Below are 16,104 nucleotides of genomic sequence, written 5' to 3'. Positions count from 1 at the left end.
TGGTGAAAATTTCATGTCATTAGCACCTCTAGTAATATATTTACTGAGAAAAATGGTGACGTGTTCAATACTTATTTTACCCGCTGTATGTAGTACACTAGTATTATATAAATGAGTGTAGAGGAATGTATAATTTGGTAAACTTAAAAAGACTTTATAACAGTATACTTAAAGTATACTTTTTATAAACTTTTAAAAATATGAATTTAGTCTGAAGTATTAAATCTGTATACTTTCTAGTACACTACAAGTACAGGATTGATACACAAACTTATACTCGAGTATTCTAATTAAAATGAGCTTCAAGTATTCTACTTTTTCTAAGGGTTACTTTTTAGTTTGAGTAGATTTTTACTTGTACTTGTGTAAAGTTTCAAATGAATAACAACAGTACTTTTGTGTGAGTAYGTTGTTTTAGTACTCTTTCCAAGTCTGCTAGTTGGCAACTTAAGTTAGCAAATTTAAAAATATATTTTTCTTTGTTGAAACAATACTTCTTGGAAATAAATCTTATATCAATGAAAGGTATGTTGAGAAGCCTTATATTGGACCCAATTTATGTATTTGCTCTGTTACAAAAGCAGCCATTCTTACTTTTGTTTAATATTTTAATTCAAATCTTTTAATTTTTATTTAATGAACTGAATATGCTGGGCCTTTGAGGAGATGGACAGATGCTCCACGTGATCGTCACGACTGTCGCCCTCTCTGTTTTCATATATGACCCCATATCTGGGCTGGGCAATTCTGGTCCTTAAAGCGCTGCTGTCCTGCATATTTTACTAGTTTCTCTGCTCCAACACAGCTGATTCAGTGATTAAATCACCTCTTCAAGTTCTGCAGAAGTCGATTAATCACCCATTCATTCAAATCAGGCGTGTTGGAGCAGAGAAACAAGTGAAACATGCAGGGTAAGTTTAAACAACTTTGTCCTATCCATCCATCCATCCATCCATTTTCTGTACACGCTTCTTCCTTTTCCTTTCCTAGAACTTTGTCCTATATCCTCGCATATGATTGGTCTTTTGTTTATTAATGCTTATAATTTTAGCTGAGTACCTTTGTCTAYGAGCTTTCAGGACAGCTGCAGACCAGCTGTTTTTAAAAACTGCCAGAGCACCAAAAAACACTGGTAAAGTGTAGAGAACAATTACAAAGATTAAATCGCTCTAAGTCGAGGGAAACCAATTCATGAAAAGCTCTCAGCCCAAAATATAAAGYATAAAAGGAATCCTATAAAAGTCTAGAATTTAGCATTAACCTGATCACATCTTACACTTTGGTTTAACACTTGTTCCAATCATTGCTGTAGTTACAACAATATCTGATGAATTTAGTGGGTTTTTTCGTGCCTTTGTCTTTTTTAGGCTGCAGTGGCCACGTTGGGTTCAAACCACAGCTGAACAGAAGGAGACTGTGGTCGGGTAAAGAAAGCAGCTGGCCCGTTCTGCTCTTTGCTTCCAGTTCATTCCGGACACTTGTGTGTGCGCACGCCAACTGCTGCGAAAAACACCCACTGGCAAAAAATAGACTGAGAGAAAGATGCAGAAAACCAGCGAAAGAGAAGAAACCAAGCTTTGTGTTTTTAAGGCCTTTTCAAGACATTTTTATTGTCATCGTTTTCTTTTATTTTTGTACAAAGAACTTCACAAAAAGAAATATTAAGAAACATGTAGAAACAGACGCCATGTAAGCTGAGGACATCACGAGCAGATCAGTGCCACAGACAGGAAAGTGTGAGAGAAGGAGATAATGACCAGTTTCTTGATTTTTTTTTCACGGCTTTTCGAAATCATGTAGCGTCCACCGTTTAACCCCACGAGTGAACTCAGGCAACCCAAAAGTTTTCTCCACTGACTGTGACAACTTAAAAATAAAATAAAATAAAATACTGCTTGTGATGCTTTCTACAAAGTTTTTCTTTTCTACAGTTGATTGACGGCTCATTGCAGAGAGACATAAAGTGCCACACAAAGCGTACGTCAACTGAAACTCCAGTGTCAAAAATACATTTTCTGTTCACGAGATTATCATGATCGTTTCGAATTTAAAAAAAGAAAAAAAAATTAAATAAAAAAGGTTTTACAGTGCAGATTCTTTTTGGGGGCATTTATTTCCCTGTTTTTAGGGGATAAAAGTATAAAAAAATACATATCATTCTTAAAAATTACCTGACATCTACTGAACACTTTAATGTAAAAGCTTATTTATTTATTTATTTGGATTTTTTTTTATTATTTAAAAAAACAATTATTTTACAGGAGTTAAGTGAGAGCAGGATAACGAAAACAATCTACATGAAGAGAAGTCAAAGAGCTTCTCTAAAGAGGGATGAAACCTTTAATCTTCCAACTCGTTCTCATTCCTGCAACGATTTTTCAACATTTTTAATAAATATATGAACGAGGGAAGAAAGAACTAATTCACTCTCTAAAACTGAGTGTTTTTAAATGCAGATAAAACAACATGTTCTGCACCTGAAAGTCCCAGCGGAGCTCGTTTTTCTCACATCGCCACTACGAGCTCAGAGTCCTGGAAAGTGCGTTTTTCCTTCTCCAATTTAAGTCTCTGCTTTTTCTTTGACGGTCTCTGAGGCTGGGCTCTGCTTCCCCACCATCGTGTCTCCGTCGTCGTTTTGTGTCGTTTTCTTTAGCGCCTCCTCCTCCTCCTCCTCGTCTTCGTCCTCTGGCTGGACGTCAGCCATGGTTGTCTCGGTGAGGTTCCCCTCAGCTGGAGTGGCGCAGTCTTCCTGAGCCTTCAGCACGGTGCACAGCTCCATCTCGTGGATCTCCACGTCGAACGGCGTGGCGGGGGGCACGGAAGGGGGACACTTGCAGCCTGTGCAACCCTAAAAAAACAGAGAAACGAGATTCGTTTTGTTTTTTGTTTTTTTTTCGGATTGTGGCGTGAACGTGGCGTTTGGCCCAGCGGAGCTTACAGGGATGTTGATGGCTCGCGGCAGGCGTCCCGTCCGGATCCAGGGATGAACTTGGCTCAGCTCCTTCTTCTGGTCGTCTGTGAAGCGAGGCTGGTGCTTCTGCAGGTTCCTCAGGGCCTCGCGGTCCTCCTGCAGCACTGTCTCCAGGTCCCTGTTGTTTCAACAAAGGACAGTGTTAACTGTCAGATCCAAAGTATCATGTATGGCAGGCCATTGTGCCATATAATCAAAACACACTATCAATAACATTTTATTCTTTTCAATATAGAATTATTTCAGGTTAGACTTTAAAACAGAAGTAAAAAATTTCTACTTGTAAATAGTTTCATATTAATTTATTTAACTTTACAGTTAAAATGACTGTTTTCAAATTCAATTCAATTCAATTCAAAAATACTTTATTGATCCCAGAGGGAAATTAGGTGTTGTTGTAACTCAACTTTACATCAACATTTCAGATCTTTACTTCAGGAAAAAATGATGTCACTTTCTTACTGGTGTGTTTTAGCCTCTAAGCTGCAGATTAAAACAATCTTTATATTGAACATAAACATCTGAAATGCAATCTCTACATTTCACATATTTGTAATATGGCTGTTACTTGTAATAACTTCCATTGAATGTTTTATAGTAAAATATCATTTCATCAGCTGCACAAATTATGAATGAGTCTTCTTAATCACAATTTTACATGTATTTAATTTTTTTTAAATATCTGAATTGAAAATCATGTTTTCTAAATTTTAATTGACTTGTAAATCTAGTAATTTTATTTTTATATGTTCGTTTTTGATGCATAAAAAGAGCAATAATTGAAGTATTTTCAATTATAACAGCATATAAGATAAAAGGCTTTCAGAATATTTGCTTGTTTTGACTCATATTTATTATATGATATATTGGCATGCCACAGTGCCAGTGAAGAAACTATATAAAACTTGTGTTCACACAAATCCTACGCTATATTTAGTAATTCTTCTAAAAAAGTACTTTTTATTTTAAGTAATCATAATCGACTTCTTCATGTTTTTATGTAAATCAGTTCGGTTTGTCGTACCTGACAGGAAGTTGATACGTCATCATGACCTTGTCGTCTGTGTTGGCCATCAGCAGCCAGATGGGGTCCTGCAGGACGCACTTGATGAACTGCTCCTCTCCGCCTCCACCTCCTCCTCCTCCTCCGCTGCCCCCTGCTGGCTGCTTACGGGAGTGGTCGTTCTCCGAGGAGTCTATGCTGCCGAAGTACTTGCTGGTGTGGCTGCCCTGGCTGCTGCCTGAGGAGACGACAGGTCGAACCGTTACTGGAAGGTTTAACTAAACTTACTGAAGCAAAACTTCTTAAATTCACCTGCTGAGACATTAAAGAGTCAACTCATCTAAAAAACACAGTTTCATGTGCAAATTCTTAATAATTTCACATTTAAGGTAAAAATTCTTATAGAACCTAGAAGTCGTGGTTTGTTTAATTTATTTTCAAAGTGAATAAAAAATAGAAAGTTAAGCAAGTTAACTCAATTTTAAATAGTGTCTTTTGAGAAATTTAATTTGTGTACATTTTTCAAAAAAATGTTCTTAATCAACGCTAGTTAATTACTATGAAAAATTTCTTTAAAGAGCTTTTTGGTATTTCTGCACTGTTGGGAGTCAGAAACATGAATTTAAAAAAGTCGGGACCAAAATGTGTGAATTTCTCTGGTATATTTGTATAGAAATATAATTTTACTGTACGTTCACATTTTATAACTGAGAACACGTGCCTCACCTCGTGTCTTAATAATCAGTGAGGAACAGTGGTTTCAGGAAACAAGCTGTTTACATAAGAAAAAACTGTGTTCGTGCCGCAGATATGTACCCKAACACAACAATCAAAGACACAAAAGAAACCACAAGTGTCACTTCAGGAAACATGAAACAGAAATGTTCGTCGGTGACGTAGAGAAAAAGGAAACGAGTTTGTTTCAGTTTGTCTGTGCTGGAAAGAAAAAACTGCTGAAAGGACAAAAAGAAACAAGAGTTCTGAACAAAGAACTAAAAATAAAAAAATAAAAGTCCRCCCATCCCTCATCTTTACCTGCTTCTTCTCCTTCTGTTCCGCAGTCTCTATGTTTACATCGCAAAATTCTTTAATCGGATTGAAATGTATTCAGATTAAATAATCTGAATGTCTAGTTTATATTCTGATCATGAGGAGCGTTCACCTGCACCAGGCTTTTATTCAGAACAGAGTTGTAAACTTTGTTGTAAACATGGAAACTTGTGGTCATGAAGGGAAGCATGAGGTCAAACCAGAGATCTGTTCTGACACAAAACATCAAACATCCTGATAGAAATGKAAATTTTCTTTTGTTTTCTAGTCAAACAGAGCAGATAACCCAAATAGTCAAAAAGTAAGATTACATAAAACAAACATCAAACAGTCTGCTGTAAACACCAACTGTTTGCAGCACTCAATCTTCTACAAAAGATAAATAAAGTGGTTATGAAACAGTTGGACTGACAGAGCCCAGGCCTTGAGAATAATAAAAATAAAAAACTCYCTTAAAGCATCAACAACAAAAACCATCAGGCTGTCACTTGTTTATGTAAGGTTTTATGTAACACTTTAGAAAAAATGGACATGAAAAGTGTTTTGACAGAAACTGTTCTAACGTCCATCATCCAGGAAGAAGGACRTGAAACAGTGTGACCTCGCACTCTTCCTCTCTGTGATGTCATCAAACTAAAAACCTATCTGAGGTGTGTGTTAGAAGGAAACAAACAAACAAAATTTTAAATAAAAATCTACTGACTGGTGCCRCTGGTGCCAGAGGAGCTGCAGCCGTTGGAGCCGGAGCCGGAGCCCGAGGACCTGGTGCCCGAGGACCCCGAGCCAGAGGCGGCCGAGCCGGTGCCTGAGCGGGAGTCTTCCTGCAGCAGCAGGTCCAGCAGGTCGCTGGAGGTGGACATGGCGTCCTGGTTGGACTCGATCGCTTCAGCCTGGAATAACGAAACGTTTTGGTAACTTCAAACTACACATTTATTGTTTTAAAGACCAAAGATTAACAGAGCTGTAGAGGTTTTAGTCAAATCAGTTCAAAGTGTGTGTTGTGAATGACTCTCAGTTACTACCACACCACATTTTAACTAACTTTAACTCAGGATCTGTAAATCTGACAGAATATTTGTATGTTCACCAAAAGTGAAAGGAGATATTTTGCTAACAGACAAATGCACTTTTGCCTTCCTTTGTGTTTAGGCAACAATTACAGAGAAATTTGAAATAAGAGGGAAAACAATCACTCACRTTCTCCGTTTCCTTGGAAGTATCATCAGAGCTCCTCTGATTGGCTGAGTTTTGGCCCCCAGTGGCCCCGCCCTGCGCAGAAGGCGGGGTCTGTTGTGATGTCACCAGTGCCGTGGCGACTTCTAGGCGGTTGCTTGGCGACTCCTCCAGCTGCAGCAGGTTGAGGGGCGAGGAGCAGCGGGAATGGAAGAGGGGGGACTCGGCGCCGTCGCGGTCGGCGGGCGTCTGAGTGAAGGACTGCGGCGTGCTGCTGCGRGACGGGGCGCAGGGACACGGGACGGGCACCGGGTTGGAGACGGGGGGGATGGGGGCCGGGGCGACGCCGGGGTAACTGAAGTTGGGGTTGTAGAACTGTCCGGGCGGGGCGATGGGCGCCCCCATTTGGGGGAACATGTAGTTGGGCAGAACGAGGGCCATCATGGGCGGCACCATCTGGGCCGGGGGGAAACGTGTCGGGTCGTGGACGGGGATGGGCAGGGGGAGGGGGAGGGGCTGTGCGAGCGGCGGGTAGACGGGGTAGATTGGAAGCATGCCAGGGGCGAAGGGGGCGGAGGGAATGCTGACCTGGGAGCCCACAGAGGGCCAGGAAGAGGAGTTTGTCGGTGCCCCGAGTGGTCCGCTCAGGGTCACCGGGACCGCGTTGACTCGGGGGTCCTGACGATTCACGCTCATTCCTAAAGAGCTGTGCTGGTCCGACGACTCCTGGTGCTTGATTCTCTTTCCACCGCGGCCCCGCCTGTGACCGGTGCTGCCTCCTGCTGCGGGGTAATCCCGAGAACAGCGAACCCCTGAGGACAAACCACATCACTGAATTAAAGTCTGGCTAGCTGTTAGCTACTTTTAGCATCAAGCTAATGTTTTGTTYTAATGTTTGTGTGTCTCAACATCTGTTTTCACCAGAGTAAAATAATATGGTGTCATCAGCAAACAAAATACATTTTAGAACCACTGGCACATTGACCAGATCATTCACATACAAAATAAACAGCTTTGGTCCAAGTACTGATCCYTGAGGAACTCCACAACTAATATCACATAATTCAGATCTTACATTATTTAGCTGAACAAACTGTTTCCTGTTATTCAGAYAACTAGCTACCCTCTGCGGGGCTACTCCTCTAACCGCATATTTATTCAGCTTTTCAAGGAGAATGGTGTGGTCCATAGTGTCGAAGGCCTTGTTCATGTCAACAAAAACGCTAACACAGTACTGTTTTTAATAAGCCACTGTTACCTTTCCCATTAATTCCATGAGAGCCACTGATGTGGAGTTATTCGTTCTAAACCCATACTGATTACTACTAAAGGGACAATATTATGTGTTTCTCAGGCATATATTTAAATTCTATACCATAATGAAGTAACTATGTCACCTTCAGTTGTTATTAAAATGTTGTTTATATGTTTAAATAGAAAATAAACTTGACTTCTCATCATATGTTTCTAAACACCTTGAAATTGGCCTCCGTCTCTTTAAGAATCTCCTTCTGCTTCTGTCCCGCCCATTTCAACATGGGGCTGGGTGTGTGTGCTCTGTGATGAGGAAGCTCAGCTTGGAGACACAGCCCAGAGGACAAGCTGGTCCCAAAAGGAGGTTCTAGACCCAACCGGTCGTTTTTGCTCCCCTGCCAGGCTGCCTCAGGACACTACAGGATTYCTCAAACATGCATGAATGAGTCAAAGCAAGACTCTGGGCATGTTTTTTTATGAGAGTATAACATTATAACATGATATAAAACTAAAAAAAGTTTATTTTACATGATATAGCCCCTTTWAAATATTCTGTTTGTCTATGAATCGATCTGGTTACAAGCAATTATTCTAAAATTTTTGAAAATGATGACAATGAGGATATTGGTCTGTAATTACTGAACACACATTTCTCACCATTCTTATAAAGACTTTTAGTTCTCACAAAGATTATAACTCGCGCTGCAGAAAATGCTATGTCTCTAACTCTAACTAAGCRGAGTTTGGGTGTGAGTGTGTTTGCTGCTACCTCGGGACAGAGCAGCTGGAGTGGTGTGGCAGCGCACGGTGGAAGACGCTGTTTGATCGAAGACGCGCAGCTTGCTGAGGTCCTTGAAGCGGTCGAGGAACGCCTGCTCCTCCTGCTGGGTGTGGGCCGACAGCACCTCCTTGGTCAGTCCAAACCGGCCGGATCCTCCCCCTCCTCCGCTTCTCCAGCTCTCTCTCTCCRGCTGACTGGCCTGAGGCTGAGGAGGAGGAGGTGGGGGTGGTGGTGGAGGAGGAGGAGGAAGGGTTGACGGGGTGATGCTGGCGGACAGCTCTGAAACACACGTGAGAGGCCTCAGAGTGGCGGCGGGAGGGGCTGGTGTTGTGGTCGGGGGAGGGGCCAGGGTTGGAGTAGTTGGAGCGTCTTCCATGATGATGTCTAACAGAAGACAAAGAATGACCGAGTGTTAAAAAAAACAAAACATTTAAAACTTTTATTCATTTTCTCATGGTTAACGTTCTTTTTAAATGTAACATTACAATAAAMGTACTACTATAGACACTTAGGCTTCAACAAGTACAAGTTTAGCTGACTTTATTTTGGAAAAGAGGAATTTAAAACATTGTAACAGCCTTTGAAAGCTGAAASTACACAGYGATACACAGGTCTGTGTTACTTCAGCATCATTTCTATAACATGAAACAAAAAAAACCCACTGTAATCATTAACATGTCACAAAAGCAGCAGAACAGCTTCACTAAACAACTAAAAGTTCTGTTTCTATTTTTGATTTTCTTATTAAATCCAGAGATTGGATCTAATGATGCACAGCGAGCTTGTTTGCTCTGATATTCCTCTACGTTTGCCCAAAACAAATTTCTCCTCGACACCATTTTACGTGGGCACCGTCGTCGTGTCGTGGACTTCTAAACACTCCAACAATAAAAAGACAAATCGGAGTGATTTTTATCACTCTGTTTCACATCACTTGAGAAGTAGGTAAACGTTTTTCTTTTTTAACGTTTCACTCAAACCGGTTTGACTCCTTAAGAAAATAACAACTAAATATCCAAAATAATAAATATAGAAACAAAACAAAGACATATTTCTATGTCGGTAGGAGATATTTTTTTTTGACTACTGCTGAAAAAAAAGTTTAAATTGAAACAGTAAAAATCAGCTAAAAAAAAGAGAAAAGAAAAAAGAGCTAAAATGTGATGAGATAAGTAACAGAGCTGCATGAGTGCATGAGTTTACCCACCACCTACAGTTTGATTATACACTTTTGGAAAACCATTCTTGACAATTTGGCCCCATCCACACAACTCCAGCAAAAATAAAATAAAATAAAATAAAATAAAATAAAATAAAATAAAATAAACAGGTTAGCTGAGTGGCGCTGAGAGCCATGAGTGTATTTATAAGTTTGTATATTACATCTACAATGTTTTGGATTTTAAAGATACGGTGCAGTAATGATCCTTTTTAAAATGTTTTTTAAACTATGTTTGAACATCCATTTTCTCTGGTATCTACCTGGGAGTGCTGTAGCACCGCACCCACACTACCAACAACCTTGTTTGAACMTTCATGCAAACCAGAAATGTGAAGCTTTTCAGAAACAACCAAGCAGGAGCCTGTTTTCATTTTACCCTCTAAAACTTAAAGCAATTCGGCCAATCTTATGATTCATTAAATTTTTTTTTTCGTTTTTGCCTTTATTCTGAAAGCAATCCTTCAAACTGGAAGCCTGAATYGTGCACAGAAAACGGTTTAAGTTCTCAGATATAAAAGACAGAGTTTTACTCCGGAGACCTAAAAACTAAATGGCCACAAATCACATGTTCTATGTTTAAAGAAAACCTGGCCACACCCAGGAAATGATGTCACAGTAAACAAGGAAGTAACTTTAAAACAATTTTTACCTTCCTGAACAACAACAACAACAACACCTGGCCACACCCAGGAAATGATGTCACAGTAAACAAGGAAGTAACTTTAAAACAATTTTTACCTTCCTGAACAACAACAACAACAACAAAAACAACAACAACAACAACAACATATTTTATTTGAAGGCGCCTTTTATGGCACTCAAGGACACCGTACTATTAAAATGCAATATAACAAAAGAAAAAAGAAATAAAACAGAGATTAAAAATACCAATAAAACATCATTCATAACAATTAACAAATAAAAAAATAAAATAAAATAAACGTATGAAAACAATGTAAAACATTTGTGTTTACTCGGCTGGAGAGTGGCACAAAGATCCGTCCTCTTATTGTTTAAACGGGAACAATCGATAAAATAAGTATCTTAAATTCCGTTAATCAACCACAAAATATACAGCTATCAAACYTGACTGTGTGCTGAACTGAGATGAAAACAGAAACAATATTAAAAAAAACACTTGTGGTAGAATCTTTATACAAGTTAAGAATGTTTATGTGTATTTTGTTGTTGTTAAAGTGGATGCTCTCGCCCCCTAATGGTGCAGCCTGGGTAGGACAGTGTTTTTATTAGAATTGAGTATAAAAAATCATTCAAAAGCTTCTGGAGTGGTGTAGACAGAGCCTGTAAGAAATAAAGTTCTCCTGCCCTGTTCAAACTCTTTAATAAGGTTAGAAGGTTGAAYGGAAAGAAAACAAAACAAACAAAAATCTTTTTTTCCGGCGTTGACCTGCGGAGAGTGAGAGTGTTGACGGTGCCCACCTGACTCGGGAGGCTTCTTGTCTCCTACATGGACGATGGTGCTGCTGAAGCTACACTGAGACGTAACTGAGGCTACACTCTCTGCCTTGGAGGCCATGGTCAGAGGCGGCAGAGGAGGTGGTTCACCTACGAGGTTAACTGAACCACCTGAAGAGAAATCATCACCACAGTTCACAGAAACACAGCTTTGTTAGTGATCGAAGGAAAGTGCAAACTCATGAGTCAAGCTCACATTACTTTAGAGTGCATGTGTAGATAATTACTTTTAACTGCTTCTAATAACATTTGAGAAAAACTTAATGAGTGGATAAATGTCACAGCTCGAGTACCTTTGCCGTTTCCKCTGACGTCGGGCTGTTTGTCGTCATCAGACGTGGAGGAGGCGGTGCAGGAGGAGGAGCCACACTTTCTTTTGACTGTAGTGGGAATGTTACAGCTCTCCAAATATCTGTGGAAATTAAAATATATATTGTAGAGGAGTTAAATGCTTACAAACGGGTGGGCAGTAACGTTTATCACAAACCTGATGATGCTGTCCAGGCAGTTGATCTGCTGGTAGGAGTAGCCGGTAGACGGCTCCTTCTGCACAAGAGGTGCAGGAACCAGAGCTTTAGGTGGCTGTGTCATGTCTGCTATCAGACTTCTGATTGGATCGCTGTCGAGGGCTCGGATTCCCGCTGCGCCTTGATGGAAAAACAGAACATTTAGGAACAAAAACTGAGCATCTTGTTTTCTTTGAACCAAAAGAGGCTTAGTGTTTGAAGTTTGTTTTTGTGTAACTTCTGAGCCACGAAAAAATAAATAAATCAGTCAACCGTCCTTTCATCTCACCTGTGTTGGTGGTTTTTCTAGGTGGTGGGCGGTTGCGAGACTCGATAAAAACTTGCTGGCCATTGGTCTTCACCGTGTGAACGTCTTTGCAGATTTGTTGGAACGTCATCTGGGAAAAACACGCATCTGTTAATAACTGAAGGACAAGAACGACTCTTTTCCAAAACAGCAATATTTGTCGTATAAAAAGTAAAATTGGGTCATTCAGGATAAGGTCAGCCGGTTAGCGTGGAATAATATCAGGTAAGGTTTCTTACAAATCAGGTTCATTAATCTACAGCCAGTATGAATTTGAGCCAAACATTCATAATTTTCAACATTTTAATTATTGTTAATTTTCTATTTTTTTAATTAAAATTGCTCCTAAAAAATGAAATTTTGTAACTTTTATATTTTATTGGTAAAGACCCTGTCACGCTAGATAACTTATGTCAACTTGTGAAATTTTTTATGTCTAAATTACTAATTAAAGTTATATATTTGATCAATTTAGTAAGTAAGTAAGTAAGTAAGTAAGTAAGTAAGTAAGTAAGTAAGTAAAGTTTTATTTATATAGTGCCTTTCACAGAAATAAATTCACAAGGTGCTGAACATTCAGGGAAGTGGGGGAGGGGGCAGTTAACACCTATTCAATAAGACATACAGACAAACATGGGGGAACAGGTGAAACCGGTCATGCAGCAAACACAGTTGCGCTACCTTTAACAAAAAAAACTAAAAAAAAAAACTAAAAACCACACAAGGGAAGATGAGGGAAAAAAAACATAATTTTATATCAACACTGAGACACACTATAGTGTTTATGAAAAAACCTCTGCATAGGGCAGATTTCTGTATGAGCACACCTAAAAGAGGCTTCCAGTTGATTTTTGTAATTCCACCTTCAACATAGTAACTTTAAAATGTTCCTAAGTTGGCACAAGTTGTCTAAAACAGTATAGTGTGACAGAGTCTTAACAAGTGGGGTTTTATTTCAAGACAGGTCATCTCAAGGTCATGTGATCTACAAGGTTAATTTCAAGGTTGTAGGAAAGATGAAATGTTTAACGGACCAAATCAAATCAAAACAGTAAAGGCCGATTTGTAATCCTTATATAAAATTCACTTTCCAATGACACAAAGTTTGTRAAAATTGACCAAAGAGTTCCTGAGATGGTGGGGTTGAATAGAGGCGAACACACCCATTTTTGCTGAAAACCCCAAAATCTGGTGCCTAGATTTCTAGAACCAGAAGTCCGATTAACATAAAATTTGAGATACTGTGCCGTGGGATCACAATGAACAAATAAGTTTAACAAATTCTGAGATGGCCAGGTGAACGTTTTCTATGTTTTTGTGTAGTTTGACATGGACTGACTCACAGGTTTGTGTGAAGAGACGGTGGCGACGGCGACTTTGTCCACGGCGGGGCCGTTGCTGTCACTGGAGGAGGCGGCCGAGGCACTGAGGTGCTGCTGGTGGGAGTGTCGGGAGCCCCGCGAGCCGCTGGAGCCCAGCGAGCTGTAGCCCTGAGAGCTGCCGCTGTGCACCGGCTGCACCAGGAGCCGGTGGATCCGCTCGCTCAGCTGGACGATGTCGGGAGTGGTCACCCGGCTCTCGCAGCCCATCGGTGGCGTGAAGACATCTTCATTCAGGGGGCTCCTAAAAACAAGGAGGGGCCGCTGATGAAACTTCAACTTGAAAATATTTCAGCTCTACTAGTCATTAAAATGCTAAAACTTAAAAATATACCATGTTTTTAATGAATTATGTTTGAAATTGTTGTCAATTATCCTTAAAAAGCATAAAAAATGTGAAAAATCTCCATTTTGTTCCAAACCCTGGTATCTTTTTGATGCATTCTTTTCTAAGCATTAAAGTTAGATGTAAAGTTTGTTTAGTTTTGATAGTTTTAACTGCCATATTTGGGCAAATAGATGACCTATGTTGGAATATAAACTTTTAATCGTGACGTTTTGTGATTTAAAACTAAAGACCAGGGCTTACAATTGAAAATGGGGTTTGGGCACAAAGTGTAAAGCTTGTATTTTTTTAAATACTTTATATATTAACACTTGTAATCTGTTTGATGTGCCCGAACCTTTGATTACAGCCAAAAATAAATCCAGTTTCTTTGTTTTGACCGCATATTTTATTTGACTTAAACTCAGAATATTTGTTCAATGTCAAACTCTGTTAAACTAAAAATATACAAAATATCAAGTAAAACTGTCCTATAGTAAAGTGCTGGTGCTCGTGAGTAAGAAACTGAAGCAATACATCCTTAAAATATACATTTCAAAAAATAAAAGCTTACGTTCGGACTTTGTGACGGCCAACGACGAACGCCACCTTTCTGCTCCAGGGGTTGACGAAGGACGACCAGCTGGTGTCGATGGTCAGATATTCTCCGCTGCGGGCGCACATCCGCAGTGGTGAGTAGTCAAACGGCTGCCCTGCAAACTGAAAGACTAGAAACAGACAACAAGGTGTGTTGAAATCAACCGTTTTCAGCCAGTAGCTCTGTAGGAACTGCCTTTTAATGGTAAAAGCTGCTAAAGGCAAAGTTCTTAAATTAGTCTTTCCCTTTTAGAAAACCAAAGTTTGAAATACTAATAATTAAGATCATTATAAAAAWGTCTGTCTCTGTGAAATGAAAATAAAGCCGTATCATTCCACAGTAGTGGATAAGCAGAACGGACTCACTCTTCTCATGAATAGCCACCATCGTGGGCCGGTCCTCGGGGTGGATGTAGAGCAGGATGGGGGTTCCCACCAAGTCCTGGGGCAGGTGGCCCAGCAGAGGCACTGCCCTGAGAATAACAAAAATAACAAAAACAGATTACTAAATGTCCAGAATGTGACAAATAGGTGCAAAAATCAACATTTTATCCGTTTTAACATTTATCTTATTTTGTGCAGAACGTGCCTTTCAAAATAAAACACAACTAAAGACACATTTATTTGTTCCTCTGTGAATACGGCTAAGATGAACGAACACTGATGTTATTTTTTGGTATTTTAAACACAAACAGCAGGACAAAAAAGTGTTGCTGTGAGTGAGCAGGAACAAAAACTGGGTCGCCCACCTCTCATCAACGTCCTGAAAGAGGCAGCTGGGGGTGTGACTAGTGGTGAAGATCCTCTTGTCTGGAGGGATCCGAGGAGCTGACAGGCACAGAGGAAACACAGTTTRAACCTTCAGTTAACCTGACTGAATCACATACTGGCACAGGCAGGGCTCGTTCRCATTAAACTGGTGTATTTATTTTTATTCAGAGGAACATGGTCCTTCACACCAATTCTGAGACGTTTGTCTTTTTTTATTGTCTAAACACGGATAATCTGTTAATATTTTGTAACAGAACATCTGGTGTTTACAAAAACTTTGGACCTTTGAGTGCGAGRACCAGATTTCATCACTCAGTTTAGTCTCCTACTGAAAAAAAAACAACAAAAAGTAAATATGTCTTAAAGTTACTTAACTGCTGCACTAAATTATTAGTGCTGTTACTGCCATGTAACAACAAAAATAAAAAATTAAAAGCGTTACTGCTCGTGTGGATGAAAGACAAAAGATTAACCACTTGTTGAAACGTATCAAATACCTTCGTATCCAGAGTGAACTTTCTCTGCGATGAGAAGGCAGCAGGGCTGCGGCTCAGCGGCGTCAGAGTCTCTCAGGGTGAGCTGGTAGGGCGTGAGGCGAAAAGGGTAGTAACGCATTTCGCCGCCCTGCGCCCGGTCGGCGCTGATCCGACAGAACATGGACTTCTCCTGGGTGCAGTCAACAGGAGGAGAGGCTGGAGGGGAGGGCAGAGTCAGTCACACTTCACAGTAAAACTCCACGTTTTTTTTAAWTTTTTTTTTATTTCAGACAGAATTAGGGATGGACGGTAAGTTTTCAATATTCAAAGTCTAATTAAAATGTTTTTTCATTCAGGGTTTTACCCCACATCCTGAAAAACTTAAAAGTCCCAAGTGTCTCTCTGACATGGCGTTTTATTTTGAAAGGATAATAAAGTGGAAACTATGGTCACTGGGGAGCAGGATGAAACAATCAAAGAAAAGTCTGATTAGTGACAAATTGAAAAAGCAGCTGACCTGAGCCGATGCAGGAGGCCCAGGAGGGCAGGCGGCAGGGGGCTGTGCCGCTGTAGAAGGTGCTGACGTCCTGCGGAGCCAGAAGCTCGGAGAACATTATCCCCTGGAGACACTCGGGCTTACAGCGCAGCAGAGACGAGCACTGGGGCGAGACGTACACCACCTTCCCCGACAAGAACGACACGGCCATGGAGAACGTGTCCTGAAGAACAAGACAAGACAAGCTTTGACTTTCCAACGCTCTCTCTACTTGAATCCTGTCATCTGGTGGCTTTAAACGTTATATATATATATAT

General features: G+C 40.2%; 1 protein-coding gene and 1 long non-coding RNA gene across 5 annotated transcripts in view; one reads left to right on the top strand and one right to left on the bottom strand.

Annotated features, from left to right (window-relative positions):
• The first annotated feature begins 879 nt into the window (after positions 1-879).
• On the top strand, positions 880-2,066 carry LOC106522942 (uncharacterized). Its single transcript, XR_001310837.1, has 2 exons — positions 880-911; positions 1,368-2,066. It is a non-coding gene; the product is annotated as an uncharacterized LOC106522942 (long non-coding RNA).
• per1b (period circadian clock 1b) overlaps positions 1,577-16,104 on the bottom strand; it is a 34,503-nt gene continuing 19,975 nt past the window's right edge. For 2 of the 4 annotated variants that reach the window (XM_014016201.1, XM_014016202.1), the window contains exons 5-20: positions 15,809-16,010; positions 15,313-15,507; positions 14,794-14,872; positions 14,411-14,517; positions 14,022-14,175; positions 13,087-13,366; positions 11,726-11,834; positions 11,418-11,577; positions 11,224-11,342; positions 10,895-11,041; positions 8,218-8,616; positions 6,222-7,009; positions 5,728-5,914; positions 3,996-4,212; positions 2,939-3,089; positions 1,577-2,848 (exon numbers count right to left, since the gene is read on the bottom strand). In XM_014016201.1, the coding sequence (XP_013871655.1) occupies positions 2,561-2,848; positions 2,939-3,089; positions 3,996-4,212; positions 5,728-5,914; positions 6,222-7,009; positions 8,218-8,616; positions 10,895-11,041; positions 11,224-11,342; positions 11,418-11,577; positions 11,726-11,834; positions 13,087-13,366; positions 14,022-14,175; positions 14,411-14,517; positions 14,794-14,872; positions 15,313-15,507; positions 15,809-16,010 (3,582 nt within the window). In that variant the 3' untranslated portion in view covers positions 1,577-2,560. The remainder of the gene's footprint in view (positions 2,849-2,938; positions 3,090-3,995; positions 4,213-5,727; positions 5,915-6,221; positions 7,010-8,217; positions 8,617-10,894; positions 11,042-11,223; positions 11,343-11,417; positions 11,578-11,725; positions 11,835-13,086; positions 13,367-14,021; positions 14,176-14,410; positions 14,518-14,793; positions 14,873-15,312; positions 15,508-15,808; positions 16,011-16,104) is intronic. The other 2 variants (XM_014016203.1, XM_014016204.1) reach the window with 2 other exon arrangements.

This window comes from Austrofundulus limnaeus, unplaced genomic scaffold, assembly GCF_001266775.1.
Source record: "Austrofundulus limnaeus strain Quisiro unplaced genomic scaffold, Austrofundulus_limnaeus-1.0 Scaffold140, whole genome shotgun sequence".
Classification (NCBI taxonomy): domain Eukaryota; kingdom Metazoa; phylum Chordata; class Actinopteri; order Cyprinodontiformes; family Rivulidae; genus Austrofundulus; species Austrofundulus limnaeus.
This window is presented reverse-complemented; position numbering and strand designations above follow the sequence as displayed.